This window comes from Aythya marila (assembly GCF_965140915.1).
Source record: "Aythya marila genome assembly, chromosome: 3".
NCBI lineage: Eukaryota > Metazoa > Chordata > Aves > Anseriformes > Anatidae > Aythya > Aythya marila.
In genome coordinates, this window is record NC_139044.1 from 74,289,141 (window position 1) to 74,316,079 (window position 26,939).

General features: G+C 39.6%; 1 protein-coding gene across 1 annotated transcript in view; it reads right to left on the reverse strand.

The window, feature by feature from the left end:
• Window positions 1-26,939, reverse strand: part of FRK (fyn related Src family tyrosine kinase) — a 60,066-nt gene that overhangs the window by 29,737 nt on the left and 3,390 nt on the right. Inside the window, exon 2 of the mRNA XM_082757772.1 lies at window positions 1,398-1,519. Within this exon, the coding sequence (XP_082613898.1) occupies window positions 1,398-1,519 (122 nt within the window). The remainder of the gene's footprint in view (window positions 1-1,397; window positions 1,520-26,939) is intronic.

The window sequence follows — 26,939 nt, forward strand, 5'->3', positions numbered from 1 at the left end:
CTGATGAAGAACACTTGAAGGAAGCTGACAGCATGTAAGACGGGGATAAGTTGGCACATCAAGGGAAAACGCTTTTAAAAGTCTGTGGCTACAGTATGATCTTTGGATAAAAGGGTGTGCACACAGTGGGTCAGTTCTGTCACAGTTTGGGAGCAGTCTGACTCCTTGTTGATGTTAGTTTTCATATCAGTGCTTCTTAGCAAAAGCAAACTTCCTTGTGGGCTAGCTGAAAACTGTGGAAGGAACTCTCCCAGAACAGTAAATATCATATTTATTTCATAAACTTCCCTGTATTTCACTCCATGAGCAACATATATTTCTTTGTCTTGGCAATAAAAAGTAACCTTCTCGTATTACAACAAGACAGTGCAAGTATATACATACCCTTTCTTTCTAATTCAGAAAGTGAAACCAAGAATGTTTCAGAAGTTCACTAAGTTGCTCAATGAATTTTTTAGTTTTACTGAGAAGATGACTGACATGAACATCCAGGCAGAAGAGGATTCAATGTGAAAGCACTTGGTTATGCACAAGACTCCTTTTACTGACATAAATCCACACATGACAGCTTAAAGTTTATTCACAAACATCAAGATTCTTTACTGGATTATAGAATTAAATACATAGAGAACATTAGGAAGTTTGGGTGTTGTCTCAGATACATTACATTCTTGATGCACACTGTTATGACAGGTTTGATAAAAAATGTCCATGAAAAATAACCAATGAATAATCATGTGCATCTATTACGGAAAATGTCTATGACACAAAAAGATGGCATAGAAATGTATGCAAATAAATAATGATGTTCTTATTTGATAGTCTTTTGGATTCAAATAATGGACTGAAAGTATATTTCAAAATATCATCATTATAAATCTAACTTTTTACCAATACTTACAAGTAACTTTTCAATTAAATACAACTGATTTTGAAGAACAGCTTTGAATATCTTCCCATCACTTTCCCCTTACAACAAGTAAGCATAAACCTGTGGTTGTATTCTAGCAGACACATCATTTTCTTAAACTGCTGACACCTGCTAAGATGTGTTTAATTGCTATTTTATGTACCAGTCAGCAGCACACTGAAGAGCAGTTAAGGTATTTTTGACATTTTTAGCATGAAAATAGTTTCAAGACAACTAGAACACTGGAAGGACTAAGCACAAGAAAGATAATTTGTGTTCTGATCATAATAATAACCAAAGCCTATGAAATGAAAGTTAGTAAAAAAAAAATAAATTACCCTTGCCAAGATTTCTTTATATATCTCCTGGGTAATAAATATTATCACAAACTAATTTAATTTTCATGACCACTCTGTAATGAAAAAGTAAATGTCCAGACCCTGAAAAACATTTTAAACATAGTTTAAGGTGAAAAGCTAGAATATACCTGAAAGTGAGTATTCGCCTTTTAGACTTTCGCTTTCTCGAATTAGGAAGGCTCCTGACTGGTTTCCAGGATACAACAGCTGTTTCTCGGCATCTGCTCGCTTGATTGGGCCAAAAAACCATCTAAACAAATAAAAATTATTAATTTTACCGGTCAGTGAAACATGCTAGAAAGACAATTTCAGTTTTACAAGTTTGCTGTAAATTTACTAAAACATATTGTGTGATATGCTAATTAAAATTCCAATAACATGGAAAAATATAAAAGAAAACCCTACAAACTACATGACAAAATTATTGTTATTAAATATTGCTTGCACATTTGAGTGAAATCTGGATTCTATTGCTGATGGAAAGTCCTACTGATTTCAAGGCAATGAAAATTCAAAAGCCACAGATTGGCTTTGTCTCAAGAAAAATTCACCCAGAAATTTTGCCAATGCTACCATAACAGAAACTGATGCTAAGTCAATTGACATCATTTGAACAATGCAGAGGTATGCACTAAATCCTGACGTCTTAAAAGTAAAAAATTCCAAAAGCTACAGAAATACAGTAGGGTTCCAAGAGGTCATCCATGCTAAGGCCTTCCACATCCCACTTCCATGTTGGTATCTCAAATGAGTTACTGGCAATTTTTCAGCTTTGCTGCTGTTCAACAAAGTGCAATGTCTCTCAAGTCAGAGCAAACATCTGAACATCAATATTCTATGAAAATCTACTCCTGGACATTTCTCTTAAAATTAAAATATTTGCAAAACTTTTCCTCTGTCACTAATACTTGTAGTTTAGAAAGTGTTGATCAAACAATAGTTTTAGTTTCCTCCTCTGAGGGTACTAGCTATCTCTCTTGCTGCTTTGTGCTGAATGTAAAATAAATTGAAATAAGAGTGAGATGAGTCAGTATTTTCAATTGGGTTGGCATTCAGCTTCTATCCAGCAAACATACAAAGTACTTTCCAAGATTAGCTCTGCCCCTTATTTGAGGTAAATGTTGATAAACAGTTATCAAAGATATGCCATATACCCACAGGCGAACTCCTTTTAAATTAATCAGAGATAAACTTATTATGCAAACTCTTAAGATAAATCAGTGTATCACATGACATGTAAGTTGCCTACTCAGCTACTTGATTTGTCAATTACTAGTGAAAAGTACAGGAGGAGTCATCAACAAATTGCTTTAGTATCTGTAATGCTTCCAATCATTAAGAGAAATGAAGAAAATAAATCAGAACATTGGGTGAAACCTTGGCTGAGCAAGCATGCAGAATGATAAATGTTTTTGTATGAATAAAGAGGAAATAAAAAGAGGTAAATACAGATGGTGCTAGCCTACACTAGTATCCTTTGTTAACAAAAGAAAATGAAACCCAGATAATCTAGACTGCATTCCTGTCTTCTGACTTGACATTGATTTGGGTAAAATAGGCCTTGGTAAATATTTGGCAAGTAAAAGAATCTAATTAAAAAGTTGGAATGTTCTAGTAATAATTTTAATTAGTAAGCTTATTAATTCAACTAATTTATTTAATTAATTCATTAAGTATGCTATAGAAAACAAAGTAATCAATAAACAATCAAATCCTTGACTGATGTTCTCATCAAAGGAATGAGAGGACAGAGTACACTATAGTTAAACACAATTCTAATCCCAAAGAAAATTTATCTGCCCTAAAAAGTTAATTAGAACCTTTGTGAAATTTCTAAATACATATGCTTGAGAATAACATCTGCATACTAGCAAACTATATGCTTTTAAAGAATTTGAACTGATATTCACTGAATCACAGAACAGCTGAGGTTGAAAGGGACCTCTGGAGGGCATCTGGTGCCCAACCCCCTGCTAAAGCAGGGTAACCCACAGCTGCTTGCCCAGGACCATGTCCAGGTGTTTTTTGAAGATCACCAGGGATGTCTGGGCAACCTGTGTCACTCCTCAGTCACTGAGTAAAGAAGTGTTTCCTGATCATCAGTCATCGGGACTGAGCATCTGATTCCAAGCAAATTCAGCAGGTAAAAAGATGCTGCTGGCAAAATAAGATAATTAGAACAAACAGTATATGACAAGTGTAACTGAAGCAATTATTACAGATGGCGAAAAGCGGACACATATTGTGTATTCCCTAATTTGCATGACTTCATATGATGTGATTAGTACGTTTCAGAAAAATATCATGAAGACTACTTTTAACAGCTTCCTAGGCTAATATGGGCTTCCTAGTCCAAAGTCATTGGGTTTGCAATAATTATGTAGAAAAACAAATAACTCCTTAACCTCAAAGCAAATAAATTAATTTGCTATTCACTTTTTTTTTTTTTTTAACAAAAGCACATCTGAATTCAAAGTACTATTTTAAATGGAAGTTTAAACTCCCTTTATAAAGGGTGAAGGGCTTATTTCAATTACTAGTGATTGAGCTTATGCTTCAAAAGGCTTAATATTTTACTTCATCCAAAAGCATGTATTTTAGAAGAAAAAGTACTCTAAGGGTAATAATGAATCAAACTGCTCATCATTGGATATAGTTCTGTGGGATAGGAAGGTCAGAGCACAACACCACCCTCTCATTGGTAAATCTGTTTGTTTTTATAGTTCCAAGTTAAATGAAGGTTTTGAAATAGGACACTTGGAAAAGCAGTTTGTTTGTTTTTTACTTAAAAAAAACTAAAACATCAAGCACCATCCACAACCAGGTTACCTAACCAGCCGTATCGCTAACATCTGTGTCTTCCACTGACACTAGTCAGTTCAGGAGCTTCTTGAATCAGTGATTCATTCAGTTTTATTCTGAACTTCAGCTTGCAGCTAGATCATTTTGGGTCATCATTATCAATGCCGGATATGTGCATCATATGGCACAAATAAGTGCATTCAGACTTTGGCATAAGTGTCTGTTTCTAGCAGGAGCTGTTGTTGCCCTTCTGTCAGTGAGACCCAGGAGCATGCCATTTAATATCTTGGCCAGCAGTGTGTTCAACATCCCATTCTTTCTCCATTTTCACTATAGAATGTCAGACCTGCTTTTGGGGGATTGTTTCTAGCAGCTTCCTCAGAAATTGTTGTTTCCACCATCATTCAAAACTCACAGGAACACTTTAATTAACAATTGCAGGTGACTTTCAGGTCACTTCTGGCCACAAGATACATGTATAAGAAGACATTAGGGACAGAAAATATTACCTCCATGTAGGTCTATAACAAACACTGTCTTTACTTGGTGCAGATGATGTCCCCATATGAGAATACCAGTGAGGTATGTTGTGGTCATGCAGAGTGTAGTGATCCCATCTCTACTGGTGATCAATTCCACTGGCAGGTTTTTTAACCCACAGGATCACACATGGATCATAGCAGACTTGATAATGAGACATTTCCCGACTCTTAATAGTATCACTACTGATACCCATGCTGCTATTCTATAGCCCCTTTCTTCCAGGAAAATAAATTATAAAACTTCATCAAGCTGAATGCTGGTGGTTATTCCTGATGGGCAAGTTCTTGAGAAATAATGATCGTGTCACCTACGCTCACCCATTCAGTCCAGCTTGAATCAAAACCGAGTCAAAAGTTCAGCTGAAGTTGATGGTGTTACTCGGCTCCACCACCTTCTTTGCTCAGATGTCCTCTGTCTTACAGTGCGCAATGAACTGCTGCTATCTAATTACCACAGCATTCATCTACCTAGCTCTGCTTGGTGTATCCATATGTTTGCTCAGTTAAAAAAAAAAAAAAAAAATCTGCTTCTTCACCTTCCCCCCCTCCCCCCCCTTTTTTTTTTTTTTTTGGTCTTATAACAGGAAGATGACAAGAACTTCTAATCTGGAAAGTGGAAGAGAGGAAAAGTAACATGGTCCAAGGGTATTGCATGCTGCATAGCCACAGGCAGAATCCCTAAAGAGGAAGGCAAATGCCTGCAATGCTATATCCCTGGCAGTTTCCAGCATCTGGCAACATGCCTAGAAAAAGGTAAAACCCCAGTGGGGGAAAAAAAAAATAAATAAAAAATCCACATCTAAATAAAGAGTATGCAAAGCAGGTTTTCTTCCCTTCCATTCTGTTCACAGAATCACAGATCATCTAGGTTGGAAGAGACCTCCAAGATGACCCAGTCAAACCTCTGACCTAACACTAACAAGTCCTCCACTAAACCATATCCCTAAGCTCTACATCTAAACATCTTTTAAAGACCTCCAAGGACGGTGCCTCAACCACTTCCCTGGACAGCCCATTCCAGTGCCTAACAACTCTTTTGGTAAAATTCTTCCTAATATCCAACCTAAACCTCCCCTGGCACAACTTTAGCCCATTCCTTCTCATCCTGTCACCAGGCATGTGGGAGAATAGACCAATCACCACCTTGATACAACCTCCTTTAAGGTACCTATAGAGAGCAATAAGATTGCCCCGAGCCTCCTTTTCTCCAGGCTGAACTAGCCCAGCTCCCTCAGCTGCTCCTCGTTAGACTTATTCTCCAGACCCCTCACCAGCTTCATTGCCCTTCTCTGGTCATGCTTGAGCACCTCAATGTCCTTGTAGCGAGGGGCCAAAAACTGAACACAGTACTTGAGGTGCGGCCTCACCAGAGCCAAGTACAGGGGGACAATCACAATCACTAGACATGCTGGCCACACTGTTTCTTATGCAAGCCAGGATGCTGTTGGCCTTTTTGGCCACCTGAGCACACTGCTGGCTCATATTCAGCCGACTATCCACCATCACTCCCAGGTCCTTCTCTGCCTGGCAGCTCTCCAACCACTCATTTCCCAGCCTGTAGCTCTGCTTGGGGTTATTGCGCCCCAGGTGGAGGACCCGGCACTTGGCCTTGTTGAACTTCATGCAGTTGACCTCAGCCCATCGGTGCAGCCTATTCAGATCCTCCGGCAGAGCTTTCCTACCCTCGAGCAGATCTACGCATGCACTTGGTATCGCCTGCAAACTTACTGAGGGTGCACTCGATCCCCTCATCCAGATCATCAATAAAGATATTAAAGAAGACTGACCCCAGTACAGAGCCCTGGGGGACACCACTAGTGACCAGCTTCCAACTGGATTTAACTCCATTCACCACGACTCTTTGGGCCCGGCTATCCAGCCACTTTCTAACCCAATGAAGTATACAACAGTCCAAGCCAAGAGCAGCCAGTTTCTTGAGGAGAATGCTGTGGGAAACAGTGTCAAAAGCCTTGCTGAAGTCAAGGTAAACCACATCCACAGCCTTTCCCTCATCCACCAAGCACGTCACTTTGTCATAGAAGGAGATCAGGTTCGTCAAGCAGGACCTGCCTTTCATAAACCCATGCTGACTGGGCCTGATCACCTGGTGCCCCTACAATTGCCACGTGATGACTCAAGATAATCTGCTCCATGAGCTTCCCTGGCACTGAGGTCAAACTGACAGGCCTGTAGTTCCTCGTGTCTACCCTCTGGCCCTTCTTGTAGATGGGCATCATGTTTGCTAGCTGCTAGTCAACTGGGACCTCCCCTGATAGCCAGGACTGCTGATAAATGATGGAAAGTGGCTTAGCCAGTTCTTCCACCAGTTCTCTCAGTACCCTCGGGTGGATCCCATCCAGCCCCATTGACTTGTGCACATCCAAGTGCTGTAGCAGGTCAACAAACATTTCCTCATGGATTATGAGGGCTACATTCTGCTCCCCATCCCCTTCCACCAGCTCAGGGTACTGGGTATCCAGAGACCCACTGGTCTTGATGGTAAAGACTGAGGCAAAGAAGGCATTAAGCACCTCCGCCTTTTCCTCATCTCTTGTCACTAAGTTTCCCCCCACATCCAGTAAAGGATGGAGATTCTCCTTAGTCCTCCTTTTTGTGTTGATGGATTTATTAAAACATTTTCTGTTATCTTTAACAGTAGTAGCCAGAGTGAGCTCCAGATGAGCTTTGGCCTTTCTAATTTTGTCCCTGCACAGCCTTACAACATCCTTATAGTCCTCCTGAGTGGCCTGCCCTCTTTTCCAAAGGCCATAAAACCTCTTTTTTTTTTTTTTTTCCCCCCAAGCTTTAGCCACAACTCTCTGTTCAGCCAGGCTGGTCTTCTCCCGCATCAGCTTGTCTTTGGACACGTGGAGACAGACCACTCCTGAGCCATTAAGATTTCCTTCTTGAGGATTGCCCAGCCTTCCTGGACTCCTCTGCCCTTCAGAACCACCTCCCAAGGGACTCTGCCAACCAGTGTCCTGAACAGCTCAAAGTCTGCCCTCCGAAAGTCCAAGACAGCAGTTTTACTGGTTCCCCTCCTGACTTTGCCAAGAATAGAGAACTCTACCATTTCGTGGTCACTCTGCCCAACACAGATCCTGACCACTATATCTCCCACAAGTCCTTCTCTGTTTGTGAACAGAAGGTCCAGCGGGGCACCTCCCCGAGTAGTGAGTAGTGAGTAGGCTCACTAACCAGCTGCATCAGGAAACTATCTTCCACACTCTCCAGAAACCTCCTAGACTGCTTTCTCTGAGTTTTATTGTATTTCCAGGATATGTCTGGGAAGTTGAAGTCCCCCACAAGAACAAGTGCTGGTGATTTCACAACTTCTGCCATCTGCCTGTAGAACTCCTCATCTGTCTCCTCTTCCTGGTTTGGCGATCTGTAACAGGCCCCCACCAGGATGCTTGCCTTGTTAGCCTTCCCACTAATCCTAAGCGATAGGACTCAACCTTATCATTCCCAGTTTCGAGTTCTACAACATCAAAACACTCTCTAATATAGAGAGCCATGCCACCACCCCTTCTGTGTTGCCTGTCCCTTCTGAAGAGCCTATAGCCAGTCAATGTAGCACTCCAGTCATGGGAGTGGTCACACCACATTTCAGTTCCTTAGCATTAAGGCAATATTTCATTCTGATCATGTCTCTGCCTTTGGTGCAATGCATTCATTTGACGTAGAGAGCAGATCTGACAGAAGATCTCAACTGGGAACCACAGACTCCTTCTGTCTCCTAAAATTAACTCTATTGAACCCCCAAAACTAAGCCCAAACAAAAGAATTACCAGCCCAGATGAAAAAGCTCTCAGTGGAAATGTTTCTTGGCAACCTACCACTCCTTGAGCAGCTCCTTTGCTTCCTATCCTTACCGTGGTGCTTTATGCTTTATCTCTCTTAAATCCCTAACCCTAACACATACACTAACCGTATGTACAGTACCAGCTTTATCCAAGACCTCCTGTCATAGCCTGTATGAAGAAGACATGAAGCAATTTTTTTTTTGCAGCCTCAAGCACATCTAGCTGAGCCTCTTTACTGTCCCATTACAACTAATGCTCTAGGATTCGTCTCTCTCCTGACTCTATTGAAAGCTGTGGGCTAAACCTTAGCCAAAGATACCCAGTCATGGGCCAGACAAAACACTTCTTAGAAGATAAGTCCTTCTTAACACTCGACTTGTCTCAAACAGACCTGTTCAGTTCTAAATGGAGCTCTAGAGTTTGTCATTCTGCTAACCTTAAAACTAATTCAACCTTAATGCTTACCCTAGACCTGCTCTGAGGCTCAGCTCAAAGACCCCCAGTCATGGGCCACCACCCTGAAAAATCTCTCAGGGGACAAGTCTTTCTCCCTTAGCAGTCACAGTCACACTGGAGTTCTAGGGCTAATCTCACTCCTTATTCCAACCCTAGGCATGGACTTGGCTCTGTCAAAGAACCTCAGTCATGTCAAATGAATAAGCAGTCTGGAAACAAAGATTTGGCATATTCAACCAACATTTGGTAGCCCCTTCCCACTGTTCCACTCGCACTACAGCTCTGAGATTTGCTGCACTTTTAACCCAATTCTAGACATGGGCTGAAAACCTCAGACTCCCTCATCCATGGACTAGGTGAGAAAACCCTCAAGGGAGAATTCATTTGGCAGTCTACCCTTCCTTCAGCAGCCCCTTGCAGCCCCACTAACACTGTTGGTAATGCATCCTCCCTAACTCTAACCTGCCCCTCAAGCTCAGCCTTAGGCATGGGATAGCCCTAAGTCTTGTTTGAGTATTAAACAATGAACTCCAGACATAAGTTTCAAAATACTTCTCAGGGAATATATCTTATTTATTAGGGAACACGTCTTTCTAGAGGCTATCACTGCCTTGAGCAGCCCCATAGCAGCCCCACTCATACTGGACCTCTAGGCTTTGTCTCTCCTACCTCTCATACTATGGCCCAAGTCCTTCTGGAGAGGGACCCCTTGGCATGGGTCAGACGAAAACGTCCTAAGGAAACAAATCTTTCTGCAACCTTCACCTTCTTTGAATTGCCCCTGTGCCACCTCCCTTCAACTCTAGCACTTGTCTTTCCCCTAATTCTACCACTTGATTTTGCATTGGAGGAACCACATCCAAAGATCGTCCAAACCACATCTGAGGTGAAAAATTTGTTACTGGAGAAATTTTTTGGCAGCATAACTTCCCCTTGGGCAGCCCCTTTGCAAACCCAATCAATAGCAATTCTAAGCTCATAATAAGCTCATAAACTCAGTGTGCCATCACCATTTGAGATGTGGCTAAGATCTTCATCACCAAGCCAAACACCAAGCCATCTTAAATAGCCTTCTTAGAAATTTCACCAGAACCTTCAATGTTCTTTGGTTAGCTGTACTGAAGATCACAACAGAAAATGATATGGAAGTTCAGACTACGGCACCCATTATCATTTAGGCTCATCAGAGTACAACTTCCACTTTTTTTCTCTACTCCACCTAGACTGAACATGCATAGGACCAAAGTCAGAACCATCTCCACATCTCATATCTGAAGTAGTTGAATGTGCTTTAATAACTAGCTGTGGCTGGGATAAGGTGGGATTATTTCAGTTTTTCATTCAAATCACAGGTTTGGAGGTAAAATAAAGCTAAAGGCAGAGGTACATGACACACTGAATTTTGTGAATGCCCAGCTAAAGGAGAAAATCCAGAGGGCTAAATCAGAAGTAAGGTATAGCCACATATAGACATTGTGACTACTACAAGAAGAATGGGGAGGAGGAAAGGGGAGAAAAGATCATTGAGAACTACATGGCAAGCTCATTCAAAATGGGTGAAGACATAACAGAAAAAAATATCAGGGAATCAGTCATGTGAAACTGATTTTCAAAAACACTAAAGATGTTGAAATGGACAGCATGATCCTATCCCAGATTATCACTTCTCATTTGTCATAAATCCTTGCAACTGGGATTTACACTCCCATGTTAGGGTAAATACTATGAGAACACTAAATCCCAGAACTGGGAAGGTTTGTTGTGGTTCCTGTGGTTCTTGTCCTGAAGTCTCCATTACAAAAGAAATGATGGTGATAAACAGGTTAGCTGGCCCTCCAGTGACCCTACAACTGTATTGTGTTAATTGTATCTGTAGTGCTAAACTATGAGGAGAATGAAAGATTTTCTGAACTAAGAACGAAGAATTACTGCAATTAGAGCAAAAGCCTTTGATGAAGATAAAGAAAAACAGCTATTATATACAGTGAAAACAAATATATCTCAGTTTCTTCTGGAATGTAGAAAGCTCATACAATAGCTAAAACAAATAAATAAAAGTTTCAGTGGTCTATAAATTTTATATTTTAAGTGCCTCAACATCTACATTCATAGAAAGCTGTAGCCACAAAGTCAAGAACTCTGAAGTAAAGACTTGGCAATATTAATATAGCTTTCCTGGCATCAATTCAGGAAGACGCACTCTGATACCATCTTTAATTACATGGCCACATCCACTGCTTCCTACAGTGTGAATATGAGTGCTGCTCAATGAATAGTTACCCTGCTTTTTGCTTTGTCATTGCATAGATAGAGTTTTTCTACTGTACATTTAGTCTTTGCTCTCAATACAAGTTATAAAATTACATGAATGGCCAATTTCCTAGAGGCCTCTATTATAGTGCTCATGATTATAATATCTGAATGCTTTACAAACATTCATAAACTTCTTTTGTGGCACTTTTGTTTGTAAACTATTTTACAGTGGAGAAACAATACAGAAAAGGGACTAGGGAATAGGAGATTATAATAAATATTCTCTACTAAATTTGGACATCCAGCTTGAAAAGCCTAAGGCCTACCTTTCAGGGCATTTAGCATTGCACTGTATGTAGTAGTTTATTCAGAGAACAATGTCTGTTAACTTCAGGAATTGTTTCACATAAGACAAGGAGAGATGTGGAAAGTGAAACAGAGACAGAGAGATCCTCTGGGGTCTTATTTAATTCGTTTCAACATATGACCATCCTGTGATCGCTGCCCTTACTCAGCACATGAAAACCTGAACAGGCTTGCATGTGCCACTGTTCCCTGCTGTTGTCTGAGCAGGACAAACAGTGCAGCTGAGTCAGCTTTTAATCCATGCCAGGTTTGCAGTCTGTTGTGGGTAAACATCAGTACTGAAGCTGGGACACAAGTCTACTAAGGGTACACCCAGCACATTCTCTCTGTGCTGAGAAGGCTCCAAGCACTTGCTGGGCTTTCCCAGGATATCAAAAACATCTAGGGAGTGTCAAATTCTAATAACTCTGCTTGGTTACAACATATAAAGGGCAATTTTATTTTCAGATGCTTGGTCAGTTTGCACCATAGTTTTCTTAGGTAGCATGTAAGACCTTAATGTAGAGTAGAGTAAATGCAGTTAGAAGGGACCTTCAAAGACCATTGAGTCTAACTGCCTGAGCACTTCAGGGCTAACCAAAGTGGGCCATCAACCACCTCCCTAGGAGGTGCCCGTTGCAGTGTTTGTCCATCCTCATGATACAGAAATTTTCCCTAACGCCCAGCCTGACCCTCCTGTGGTGCAGCTTTGTGCCGTTCTCTCATGTCCTATCATCGGTGACCAGGGAGCAGAGGCTGGCACCTCCCTCCCCACTTCCCCTGCTCAAGGAGTTGCAGAGAGCAACAAGGTCACCTCTGGGCCTCCTCTTCTCCAGAGCAGAAAACCCAAGTGCCCTCACCTCTCCTCACAGGACATGCCTTCACGCCTTGTTACCAGCTTTGTTGCCATCCTCTGGATGCTTTCAAGGACCACAACATCCTTTTTGAATTGTGGAGCCCAGAACGGCACACAATGCGCAAGGTGAGGCTGCACCAGCACTAAATATAACAGGAGCATCACCTCTCTTGATGGGCTGGCTGTGCTGTGCTTAATGCACCTCTCAGTGCTGTTTGCCCTCTGGCTGCCAGAGCACGCTGCTCTCACCAGCACCCCCAGTCCCTTTCTGCTGGGCTGCTCCCCAGGCACTCCTCTCCCAGCCTGTGCCTGTGTCTGGCACAACTCCAACCCAGGTGTAGAACCTGCACTGACCCCGCATTTTCCTTTGCTGAACTTCATGCCATTGCTCACTGCCCAGTACTTCAGCTTATATAGATCCCTCTACAAGGCCTCTCATCCCTCCAGGAAGTCAACAGCACTTCCCAGTTTCGTATCGTCAGCAGTATAGCTGTCTCCAAAATGAAATCTCAAGCCCTTCTTCCAAAGTACATGCATGAAGGATTTCTCATACTGTTCTGAGCCATGTTTTTTACTTTCAGTGATGAAATACTTTCCTGGTATTAGCCCCGGAAAATTTACATCCAATCAGGTAAAGCCTGGGAAACTTGCAAGCAACTAAACAAGCCCTTCTGATAGAAAATATTAAGCTGTCTTAATTATAAGCCTAATGAAGTAATACCATTTCCCCAACAGTTGATATTTTAAGAAATTAGCAAACATTTCTGCAAAGATCAGAGCCTTCCCAGATATAACACAGCTAAGAAGCAGATGTGCTTTACAAGTGATGAACTGCATGTGTAAAGTGGAGCGTGGCAGAGGGGCACTGGCTGCTTCAATCTTCCCTTTATAATCTACAGTGAACCCAATGATGGACATTGAAAAAACAGAAAAGTATATAGTCTAACTATATACTAACTATACTAACTATATACCCATGATGATTAAAACTTGCAAAAGATTCCTTTCATAAGTGTGCTCAAAAATGTAAACTTTCACAGTCATGGCACAAGAATCTACACACTGAAAGATCCAGAATTATTCTAAGGCTTGCAGACCAGCTGTGCAGAGGCTGGAAAATATCAGGCTGTTTCAGCTTCTTTGGACATAAAGCTCTTCTTCCTTTCTACAGGCTTGTCTGGGATTGTTTTTAATACCATGTACTTCTCACTGTTATTTATTTTCAGATATTGAAGAATGCATGGTACAAGGACAAAATTTAAGAGGAAGGAATATAAAACAATATAAGACAATGCAGGATGGACAGAGGAAATGGGATATTAAGAATTCTAAGCAGAGAGGACCATAATATATCATCAAGGAGATGGGAGAAAAGAGAAAGTCAGAGCTAACAGACAATGATGAAGAGAAGTTAAAGACATGACAAAACTAAAGACTTCATTTCATGCTCAGGGACTATAACCTGCTGCTGCCTGAGCTACTGTACCTGCTAATGAAATGCTGGTTTCCAGCTTCTGCTTTTGCAAGGCACACATTTTTGGCAATGATTTCAGTCCTATTTGGGGATACAGTTTCACAGAGAAACTCTCACTATAAGCAGTGCTCTCTAGAGATATTTTCCCTTTCCCTTTCTTCATCATTCTACTTGCACTAGTGCTTGCCAAGAGAATACTTTACCATGCATTTTCATCATATATTTATTGACTAGAGGTCACTGTTAAATGTACTGGTTTAATCCATACTTCCCAAAGTACTGTCATAAACAAGATAGTCAGAATAAAACTTAAAGAAATGTGTTGGTAACAACAGCCTTCTACAATCTGTATAAGGAAATCAATTACAATCTTATCATGCTGCAGAAAGTATCTAACTTAGACAATATTGAAATAAAAACGCATTTAAAATGTACCTATACATTGACACAGCTCTGTTGTGATAACTTATTTGCCAGCATAAGAATAGTTCCTTATTTATCAGAAACTAGTGAAACTCCAAGTGAAACTAGAAATTCTGGTTTTCAGGGTTGATTACATAAGGTAGCGCGTTTAATCTTACACAACCACAATGCACTTGCTTCATACGTAAAGATCTGAGTCACGTATTGCTTAGGTCCTTGTTGCTGAATAACTTATTAAAAGTTAAGTGAAGACCATCTGCATGCACTGTATTGGACCGGGATGTCCTGAGTCTTTTCACAGTGACGGCAGGTGGAGTAAGTTGTTTTTTCTTTCCACATGGGAAAACACAGAACATATGAATAGTTCTGAAAAACTAAAGGATCATTTCCATGTTATACAAGTGGCATAGTTCTATCAAAACCAACAGCACATAATTATTTTATGTTACACAAGTATGTAGAAGTCTGCATGTATATGACTGTCTGTAGAGCAATGCAGTATAAGTCCCACTGTGCTTTCCACATTTTGAGATCAATGCTGTGATTTCTCTTTAATGAGTACAATTAGAAAGACATACTTTTGGAAAGTAACATATCCCATTTTCCTCTGAGCTTTTGGATAACATTTTGCTAATGTTCTTGTTAACAGATTATAGCTGATAGATTGGCATTTTTCCATAAATACTAAATTTGTGGTAGACTTGAGAGAGTTTCACTGGTGAGGTGGCAGAACGAATGAGTTGATAACTGAAGAGATATAGAAGGGGAAAAAAAAAAAAAAAAAAAAAAAAAAAGGAAATAAAATTAAGTTATACTTCTCTACTTCTGTATATATTTTCAAAACAAAATATTATAGCTTATGTTCTTATGTGGTAAATACATGTACATTCAAATTGAATAATTTTCATATTTAAAGTTGTTTCTTATTTCTGTTTTCAAATGAAGTTTCTATCAAAGTACATAAATGTTTATTTTTAACTTTGTTGAGAAAGTATTAAGTTATCTGGAAACAAGGTACAACTAAACAATACCCTATAATTTCTTCAGTTTAATTTGATACAAAATTAATTTTTTTTTTTTCTTAGGGGCAAAAATAAAGGGTAACAAATAAAATGAGAAACATTGCTGCTTCTTTCTTCAAAAGGGAGACATTTCCCCCTTTTTTCTTCCCATGTTGGTTTGGGCACTAAGATGTGAGCACTTAGGCATAAGTGATATACTCATCCATGACCCAGAGCATCTTTAGTTAAAACAATGCAATTTGAACCTCATTCTGTAACATACCATAATCACTATTTTGCTGGAATACACACCATGCATAGATGCTTACTCAACATAATTTGGATAGTGTAACATGGTTACAACTCAGGCAATCCTTTTGGAACTGAAATTACATGAGCTACCATCAAAAGTGGGCAGAATTTTTGCTACTATTTATTTTTAGTGAGATAGGAAATTGCAAGTTATGGACAGAAAAAAGTTTTGTACTTCAAGATTCAAGGACCAGATTCACCACAGTTACATTGTATAGTACCTTTCCAAAAAATAAATAAATAAATAAATAAATAAAAATTGTTTTAATTACCTGCTAAAAACCTGACTGTAACATTGAACAATAGCTTACCTTATATGAGCCCATTGACCACAACATAGCCCTATTAAACACGTGAAACACCCACCTACCCAGACAGATCGATCTCATGTATGCCTGAGACCCGAAAGGGTCCCCAGGTTACACTAACAAATGACTGGTGAGCCCAGCTGAAGAAGCTGCAGGAGAATATTATTTGTTCGTGTGAGAGAAGGGCAGCAGATGTGTCTTAAAGAAGGAACCTGGGCCCCTGAAAACTGTTGTGGTCTAAGAAATAGCTTTGTTTTGTGTTACCCCACTGTTTTTGTTGGAAATAATAAGCTATGCCCTAAAGAAAAGGCCTGTCAGAGCGTTAGGGACTTTTACAGTAAGACACTGCGTGGGATTGTTTGGATAAGGTAATGTTCAACAGTGAGTGTGGTAAAATCCACCACAGAGATTGGCATTTCCTGTTACGGTACAGAACAAATTTATTGTATTGTAAACATAAATAAAAAGATTAGTCAGGCATTAATATACAAGAGTCCATGACACATTGGGTTTACACCTTTTCAGTAAGTACTGCAAGAGGGCATAACTGCATTGCCGTGTGATTCTGTTAAAAGAGATTATGCATAGTACTATGTTGATTTTTCACTTCTTAATAATAACAGTTGATTGTGCTGCAAATGCATTGTTGAATTTGCCCTGAGACTGACGTAGGGAGCAAACCAAAACAGAGCCTGGAGCATGGTGCTCATGCCTCACATGGGGGAGCCCACAGGAAAGGCAGATTCTTTCTCAGGGCAGCAAAAAAGGGAGGGATACAGAATATATTTCAAAGTCTGTGGATCAAGCATGTGCTCCAGGTTTCCCTGTGTTTCCATAGTTGATGGACCCCAGCAACCCTGCCAAAGGCTCTGTGGTGAACCCTGTCTATTAGTTAGTTATATACCTATAGGCGTTCTTCTGGCTGGGGCATGCAGCTTTGCACAGCAGCTTCTCTCCCCAGCCCTTGGCATGCCTCACCAGGGCTAGCGTGCTCAGGTGAATGGCACACTCAGGTGACCTCCCCCAAATGCAGGCTGACCAGAGGGGGGAGAGGCCATGCATCTGCTCTGCCCCATATCCAAGTCCATTCAAATTTCTGAAGTGAATACCACCACACTCAAACCCTTCATGATGATAGTGCTGCCCCTTTTTCCCCAAGGTTTCCACTGGGAAAGGTGCCACCTGGGGAAAGACATAGCTGCATTAAAAACAAACGTGGTGGCTCTGAGACAGAGCCTTCAAGACAACAAACCATCACATCTTTGGGTCAATGATGGCTGGGAAGCGACTGGGATTTCTCCTGTAGGGATAGTATTGCAAGGCCAAGTCCATGGGCTCTGCAAATCAGCATAGCTCACCCAATTCTAGCTTCATTGTACAATAGGAACAAAAGATAATAAAATAGCAATCAAATCACAGCCTGATAGAATTAATTTGAGTTAATCTCCGTAAATAAATCTCATCCAGAGATTATTCACTATTGAGTAATTCATTTCAACAGTTCCACACATTCTTCAGAATATTGTTCATCTGCATCTAATCTTCTCTGAAGTGCTTTTATATGTGAAAATAAATTGGAGATGGAAGTGATATATTACTTTTTTTTTGCTGTATTTTAATTATGTAAATCACTGGTATTTCTTCAATTTAAGTGGCTAAAGTCAATTAGTGTATCAGTTTGTTCCCAATAGTGGTTTTGTACCTGGGTAAGGACTTCATTGCATTTAAAACTTGTTTGAAAATACTTGTCTTCTAGTAAATGAAAATACTTGTCTTCTAGTAAATGAAAGGCTATCATCAGTTTTTGGCTATCAGCACTTCCCATCAAAGCATGGGAAGTGCTTTGGGCCTTTTGTTGTGAAATATATCCATACAATCACCCTAATAAAATAATAATAATAATAATAATAATAATAATAATAATAATAATAATAATAATAAAAAAAAAATAAAATGTGTTCCTCAGGCCCTATTTCAGCTGCACAGAGTTCTCAAGAGTATTGTAAAATATTGCATCAATGCTAGTGTCTTTACACATTTGTTAACATACACCTGAACAAAAGTACTGATCTACTGTTAAAATGTACTGTAAAAGTAACAAGAGCTCTACTATTCATAACATCTGTCAAGCAGTCATTGGTCCCAGCCAGCATGGGTTTGTGAAGGGTAGGTCCTGCCTAACTAACCTGATTTCCTTTTATGATAAGATCACCCGTATGGTGGACCAAGGGAAACCAGCTGATGTGATTTTTTTGGACTTCAGCAAGGCTTTTGACACGGTTTCCCATAGGATCCTACTGGACAAAATGTCCACCATACAGCTAAATAAAAACATCATACGATGGGTGAGCAATTGGCTAACGGGCAGGGCCCAAAGGGTTATGGTAAATGGAGCTGCGTCAGGCTGGCGGGCGGTCACCAGTGGGGTCCCTCAAGGCTCCATTTTAGGGCAGGTACTTTTCAATATTTTTATAAATGATCTGGATGTAGGAATAGAGGGTATTTTGAGCAAGTTTGCTGATGACACCAAACTTGGAGGAGTTGTGGACTCAAATGAGGGCGTAAAGGCCTTGCAGAGGGATCTGGACAGGTTGGAGAGCTGGGCGATCACCAACCGCATGAAGTTCAATAAGAGCAAGTGCCGGGTCCTGCACCTGGGATGGGGAAACCCTGGCTGCATGTACAGACTGGGCGATGAGACGCTGGAGAGCAGCCTAGAAGAGAGGGATCTGGGGGTCGTGATAGACAGCAAGTTGAATATGAGCCAGCAGTGTGCCCTGGCAGCCAGGAGGGCCAATCGTATCCTGGGGTGCATCAAGAACGGCATCGCTAGTAGGTCAAGGGAGGTGATTGTCCCGCTCTACTCTGCGCTGGTGCGGCCTCACCTCGAGTACTGTGTGCAGTTCTGGGCACCACAGTATAAAAAGGACATGAAACTGTTGGAAAGTGTCCAGAGGAGGGCTACGAAGATGGTGAAAGGCCTTGAGGGGAAGACGTACGAGGAACGGCTGAGGTCACTGGGCCTGTTCAGCCTGGAGAAGAGGAGGCTGAGGGGAGACCTCATCGCAGTCTACAACTTCCTCGTAAGGGGTTGTCAAGAGGCAGGAGACCTTTTCTCCATTAACACTAGTGACAGGACCCGCGGGAACGGGGTTAAGCTGAGGCAGGGGAAATTTAGGCTGGACGTCAGGAGGGGGTTCTTCACAGAGAGGGTGGTTGCACACTGGAACAGGCTCCCCAGGGAAGTGGTCACTGCACCGAGCCTGTCTGAATTTAAGAAGAGATTGGACTGTGAACTTAGGCACATGGTCTGAACTTTTGGGTAGACCTGTGCGGTGTCGAGAGTTGGACTTGATGATCCTTAAGGGTCCCTTCCAACTCAGGATATTCTATGATTCTATGATTCTATGATTCTACTATTCATAACATCTGGTGAACAAAATTGAAACCTTGAGGTAGCCTTAATATTAACATGGTACAAAGCACTTCTAACATCAATTGATTTAACATTAAGGGAAACTCAGAAGTACAAGAAATCTTTCAGTCATATGTTCACTTAAACCATTACAGCTTCCAAAAGCACTGAATTGATTTTCTTGAGAAAATCATTCCTGAAAAATTATTTTCTTCTCTTACAATGAAATTCACTTCTGCTCAGAAGTAATACAGAAGCCCTCAGGAACAAAAAGCCCCACATGGCTGTACAGGATGTTTAAAATCTTTCCACTGCTTTTTGGGCAGAGCTCTCTTGGCACAGGCACGTACTTCCTCAGCCTATTGCTGGAAGCAGACTTGTCTGAGCAGACTTGTGCCCTCTCTCAGGTCACTTTTCACTAGAGAATGACCTCCACTGTCTCACTCAGTCTCCAGGGGTAATCAGAAAAGGATTGTGCTGTCTGGAACCCTAAAATGACCACAAGCCAAGGGAAAGAAAATCACAGAATGGTTTTAGTTAGAAGGGACTTTAAAGATCATCTGTTTCCTAGTCATCCTGGTCACCTTCCACTAGACCAAGTTGCTTAAAGTCCCATCCAACCAGACCTTGATTACATTGAGGGAGGGGGCATCCACAACATCTCTGAGCAACCTGTTCCAGTATCTAACTTCACAGTAAAGAATTTCTTCCTTATATCTAACCTAAATATATTCTCTTTTACTTTAAAAACATTACCCTAGCATACTGTCTCTTTCACATGGTCACAAATGTCTTAACAAAGCAGTCTCCCAGATTTTAGGGTAGCCTTTTCAGGATGACAGATGGGAAGGGTGACACACTAAAGACACTTTTGACTTCTAGAAGTAAGGCTAGCCCATCTGTGAAAATCTATGTGCACTATCATCACAAGACCCACACATACAGATTATTTTGTAAGAGATCACAGCACCATGTCAGAAAGGTAGAAAATATAATTGATTCATCTGTGTTAGAGACTGAGAATACGTACACACTTCTAAACTCTTGTAAATCTGTCGGAGTTTGGGAAAAGTATAAAATAACAGGAACATAATCAAGGCTCTTTTTTTTGGAGTAAGGGTAAAGGAGGCTGCTAGGGAAGTTAGGGATGGCTGCCTCTTCCCTCAGCACTAGTCCATGGATGCACCTGCTGCTTTCCCATTTGGAGGTTCAACCAGTAGCAAAGTTGAGCACATATCCCAGACACATACACACACAAGGGGCATGGACACATGTAGAGGACACAGACATGGCCAGCCACACAGATGGCCACAGATAAGGTGCTGCCTTCAACAGCCTCCTGGACCCCAGGTTTTCACCTTAACAACTGCAAAGTCTCAGTTTGCCCCCAGTTTCTATATAGCCCATCAATTGGTGTGACTTACTCGGTTTGTTTCTGCTTGAGTTGTAGTTAATATGAATTGGTCTGTTTTTTATGTTGTTGTTGTCTCTCTCCATTTCCTTGTCCTCCCAATTTGGCAAGGTGCTCAGTCAAATAATCTTACAGAGAAAAAAAAAAAAAAAAAAAAAAAAAAAAAGCATTCCCGCATGCTATATACCCTTATCAATCATTGCTGCTGACGAGATTTATCATCACCACCTCCCTTATCAGGTGTGAGTCAGACTTGTATCTGTGTGTTCTTTATGGCTCCTTTGATCAGATACTCTTAGAGGAGCAGAGACACTCCTGCATACCTTCAGAGAGGCTTCCACTAACTCAAATGACCAGTAGTTTCAAAAGGAAGAATGAGTTTTGTGAGTTCTCATCAGTTCTGAAACTCGGTATATATTAATTACCAGATGTAAGATTCAGATTTTTTTTCCTCTTCTTGTGTGGTCCATTTTGAAAAGGTGTGCCACAAAATTGTTTGTGTTACAAATAAAGAAAAAAAATATTTATTTTTCAGGATACTAGCAATATATCTGCTTTAATGAGAGAAAGCTAAAGCAAAATGCTTACGAACTTTATTGCAGATAAACCTACAACATAAGAGATTATAGAGTAATCCGTGAAGAAATAATGAAAATGTCAATTAGTGCAATCCCATCTGAAACCATCCCTTATTTAATTCACTGCTCTGTTTTTCCAGTTTTTATGGATTAAGATTAGCATACCAGCATGGATAAATGGAATGTATTTTTATCTAGTTTAAGTGGTAAATAAAAGCTATTGGTTCATTATCAATATTTTGTATAATCTTCTGAAGAAACTATTTCCAGATAAATTCTAAGCATGTTTGGAGACCGAAAATTGCAAAGATATCAATTTCCATTCTAATTTCTCATTTCTTTTATGGCTTTCCTAATGCAGTTTTGAGGTGCAAACCTGAATGACATCGTTAGCTTCTTAACTAAGGATTTTAATCACTTATTTTTTGAGTTCTAATGCAATAAGTGCCTTCAAATATGCTCCATATAATGCTATTTGGAAAACACTGAATACTATTTTATCTCTTACATGTAGCAGTAAATATGTGATAATATTTTGTCTTTTTAAAATATGACCTAAAACATTCTATTATTTCTTTGCTATTTTTATTTTGCTTGCATGACTTGGAATCATAGAATAAATCCTAGAATGAATCACTGAATCACAGAATGGTTTGGGTTGGAAGGGACCTTGAAGATCATCTAGTTCCACCGACCCCCCCCCCCCGCCATGGACAGGGATGCCACCCATGAGACTTGAAAAGGAACAAAATATTTTATTATGGGAAAATATATGAAACATAAACAATCATATCTTTTACTAATCTGTTTTAAATAAAATTGAGAGGTAAATTGTGTATTGTCTAACTTAGGCTATGGGAAGGCTGCATCTTTATTATAACATTTGCAAGAAACACCACTGCTAAAGGATTTTGTTAGAAGATACCATCTATAAGATAATAACAGGGTACATTCTGGTCTTACTCTGCACCTTCAGTAGGATGTGAAATAAATTTGGCAGTAAGTTGCTCACAGTTAAATAACTCACATTTGCAACCCAGGTTGACTTGGGCATTATGACAGATGGAAACAGGAAAGCATGGCCTGTAAAGAAATAGGTGGGTGAATCTCACAGGGACTGTGACAACACTGCTATTTCTTTTTGTGCCTAAATAATTTAATTTTTTAGTGTGGCTTGGTGTTTTTTGATTTATTTTTTTTTTCAGTCACTCCTGACTGAACAATCAACAATTGGAAAAAAAATAAAAAAAATAAAAAATAAAAAATAAAAAAGCCAAACCCTTGTTTAGGAATCTAAAACTTTCTGCAGAGATGAGAAGGGTTTTTTGTTTGGTTGATTGGCTTTGGGGTTTTGCTTCTTTTCTTTTCTTTTTTTTTTTCTTTTTTCTATAGCTTACTCTTTGTCTCCAAACAGAAATAAAGAATTGTGCAGTGTCAACACCTATGCTTTTGCTAAATAGACTTGACAATAGGTCTGTAATTAGACATGGCAGTGATGTACCCTCTAACATTGCTTATACAACAGTTCCAGTCTCTGGTGAAGTACAAAGGGAACAGATCACAGAAAGTGGATAGGCCTGTGCACTTTTCATAAAATCCTTTCTGAAACAGAGTAACTGGGCTAGAAGGGCCATTGGTTTGACCTTGTAGGGTATTTTGTATGTTTTGTGACTTAATCTTTTCGTTACAGTTATGGTCCTACACACACAAGAAAAAGCCTCAAAGTCTTCTATACCCAGCTGTGCACTTCACTTGCTACAGAATAATTCTTCACAGAGATACCTGACCTAGTTTGTTTAAATCCAGCACAACTTTAGGACTTCTTAGCCTGACTGAGCTGCTGGTTACTATTCTTCTCTTCTAAACCTGTTCAGAGATGACTGAGCTCTGCATGGGTCTGCATTGTGCTATGCAGAGAGCTGTCAAAGACAGCTATTGCAGAAATAGTAACTATTGTACAATACCTGGCCAATGTTTTTGCCAACATCACTCACAAACAACTAATCTAGGTTAACACACACAATCCTTACTTCTATTGAGTCTGAAGAAAAACCATTAGACAGGACCGTTAAGGTATTCTGACCAGAATGTTGTCTTTGTTTTTCAATGATGTGCCATAAAGGCCATTTTGGTTTCATGATGCCATTTTAAAAAAAAAAAAAATCTAACTGCCCATGTTTTCAGTCTTTAAAGATATTGTTTCTGGTTGTGACATCATTCATTGTCAAATATTTCACAACGTGGTAATGGAAACTACTGCATAGTAATTACCATATATAACTTACACACTGATTCCATATAAAGTAGAGAAAGGAAAGAATTTCTTCATTATTCAGAGTTTGAATAAGTAATGTTATATATCTAGAAAACCACATTGCCAGGTGACCTAAACTAGACAAGTTTGCATAAACTTGCATAAACTGCTCATCTGTGATGCCAGAATTCCTTTCATGTTTCTGAGCAGTGATACACATTTGGATTATACATGGACATGTAAATACTGCTGGCACTTGATAAAGCCTGACATTTTGCATAGTTCTGTAAACCATCTCCTTCACTTTATCACTGTATATTTAAGAAATGAGCAGAGCTGAAGAAAATGTTTGGGGTTTGCTTGAAGATAGCATGACAATGTTGAGACAAGACTAATGAAGTTAATTAAGTAAATTTAGGGTCTTGTTTTAGCATTCCATAATTTAAATTCAAGAAAGGCATTCACAAACACTCATGGCAATTCAAAAGTCTGGCTAGGTAGTTCAGATGCCATAAACAAAGGGTGAAAAAATGTGATCAAACGCATGATCTGGCTTTGCGGTACACACCCTGTATCACCCAGCTATTTGACATGGTCTTAAAACTATCAGGCTTATAAACTGTCCGTATGTGTGCATACACAAAAATTCATGCATTAAGTATATTCAGGTACATACATAAAGTATATAAAAAATCATCCATCTCTTTCAGTTATGAGTTCGTATACTGCCTTTTCAGTGATTTACGATAAATATATATATTGGCAATAAAGAATCCCTTTCTACCAAAATTGGTTAAAAACAGCTTTCATATGTAATGCGACAGGTTCCAGGAACATGAGAAATATAAACCAGCCATGCTAGCTAATGAACAGATATTACAAACCCATTTCATTACAAGGATTACTGCTGGTTCTGGTGGTGTCCTCAAGAGTTTGTACTGTAATACAGAAAGGAATTACGAGAGTGGGAGAGCGCTGAAACCACAGTGGATCACATTCAGATTTCTGAGGTATTCAGAAGAATTTAAGGTTTCACTTTTGAAAGAGCTGCTAGCCATTGTGGCTCTAAATACCACTTTGCAAAATGACCCACATGAACAAAAGGAACCCCATAAGTCTGAATGTTCAGACAGTCTGAAACAGGTTGGCTCGGTGAACAATTTCTTACTCATGTAGAGTGACTCAGATTCAGTCAATACATGAAATAGTTAAAAGTGAGTCAGGCCACAGAAAGGAATGAACTATGGAGACTGACAACAATAACCTGCAAATCACTTCTGCTTTCAAAGAGTTGTATAGAAAGCTCATTATGGAATTGACTGGTGAGGTTTTGTTGATTAGGGCTTAGTTTCCAGCAGCTGGGAAACACCTACCCCAGAAATCTCTCTGAAATAAGGAACGTTTCTGAAACTAGTAAATGTTACAAGTAATTGCAGTGCTCTTGATTGTCCTAATCAGCTAGGAGTTTGTGTGGAATTACTTCCCTCAGCACAGCAGTACTGTGTCAATAATGTTGGGAGGAGCATATGAAATGAACTTGACTATCGATGAACAGCCAACAGGTCCATCAAGATGGTAGATGAGAGCCCCTTCTAAGTACACTCTACATTTCCTCTAGTAAATAATTCATGTCACTCCAACAGTTTTGTTTTCTTTTTTAATCATTATTTTTGCTTCATTAAAATTTACTGTCCAGCTGGGCCATATTTGTTGTCCATAACAATTTGCACTATGTCGCTTTCTTGTTTAGTTAAAACAAGTGGCAATAATAAAGTAAGGGCAGCTGAATGTGTTACTATGGTTCCTGTTTATAGCACAGAATAGCAGGCACAGAGAAAGCACAGAGAATGTAAGGTCACACTCCTTGCTGAGGAAATATATATATTTATTCCTATTTTGGTGTTAGTCAGATTGTTCTTTCTAATCATGCTCTGCTAAAAAAGCAAGGCAAATCATATAACTGTGTCTCCAGATGCATTTTTCACTTCCCTTGTGCTAAACCCTATGTGCCTCGACCCAGGGAAAAAGAAAAAGCATTCCCAAATCATTGGATGCACCAGATGTGACCTCACTCAAACTTGCTTAAAAATGAAAAATAAGTTTGGATTATTATTTTGCCTGCTATCTATGATATAAAAAGAAGAAAAGAGCTAAGCATTCTTATAGATGCTAATTTATCATCAGCAAAGCTTGAATCTGCCTTTTTTTTCAGACCATGTAAGGAGTACTGCAGGTGTTAGAAAAAAAAATCAGTAATGAGAGGAAAGCAACACAGTAAGGAAATCTCATTTTTATCACTTCTGCTTGAATGTTCTGATAGCCAAGAATACATGAAAATTCTCTTTGTTATAAGCAGTATCAAACTTTTTTTTTTTTTTAAAGGCTGAAGATACTGTATTTCCTTTCTTCCATTTCAGTTATTAATCTATCTTACCAGCACTACCTCAGTTATACTATATGGAGTCCAAGAAACATCCAGGAAGAAAAGCTTATTTAAATGAGGACAAGACAGCAAAGGTCCTCACTTTTCTGTCTTATTTTATTTCATTTTCCTTCTTACCAAGGAAAATTTCAAAAAAAGCCTTTCTCCCTTAAAAAAAAAAAAAAAAAAAAAACAGACACTTCAGCAAAGTCAAAACAGTCTGCTGTGGCACTTGCAGGGAATAAATAATCACCCACATTATCTCATGCCAGGATGGACAACACAAAACCTGACAGACTTACCAATCCTTAACTGGCTCTACAATACAGACCACATCAAAACGTTGATTAGAAAGGGCTACATATATATTGTTGTTAATAATATTGATGGCTACAGGCAAAACTGAAGTGATTAGCAAACAAAATTCAATAGTTCTGCATGCAGCTTTCAAGCCTATATTGGCTAAACTTCCATAGTGACCCTGTCTTCTCTAAGATATTACATAATTTATAGAATATTTCATGTCCTTGTATCCCTTTATTTAAGTGAATTTATGGGGTTACCAAGCAGGCATTGAGAATCAATGTTTTTCTTTTTGAAAGTTTATTTACAACCATGCTGAAATCAGCTGTTAAAGAATATGGTCAGTTTGTTTTATTTCCAAGTCTTACTAAGACTCGTGTGATGAATTGAAGATTGGAAGCACTATAATATTGCTTTTTAAAGAACCTTATAAGCCAGTTTCAGATGCTAAAGGCCTTTTAAGGACTTCCCCTTCTTGAGCTCTAGGTGTGATGAAGACACACCACTAAATGAATGCTTGTTATTGTCTGTCAATGAGTGTCTTTGCCTACCTTTCTTGCAGATATTAGTTCACAAATTCAAGGCTCAAAAAGTGAAAGAAAAAAAAAATCATTACTTTCACAAATTCCTATACGTGCATGAGACAGTGACCCAGGCATTTGCATAATCATGAAATCTGCTTCCTGGAACAGGTTTTCCAGTTTGTCTT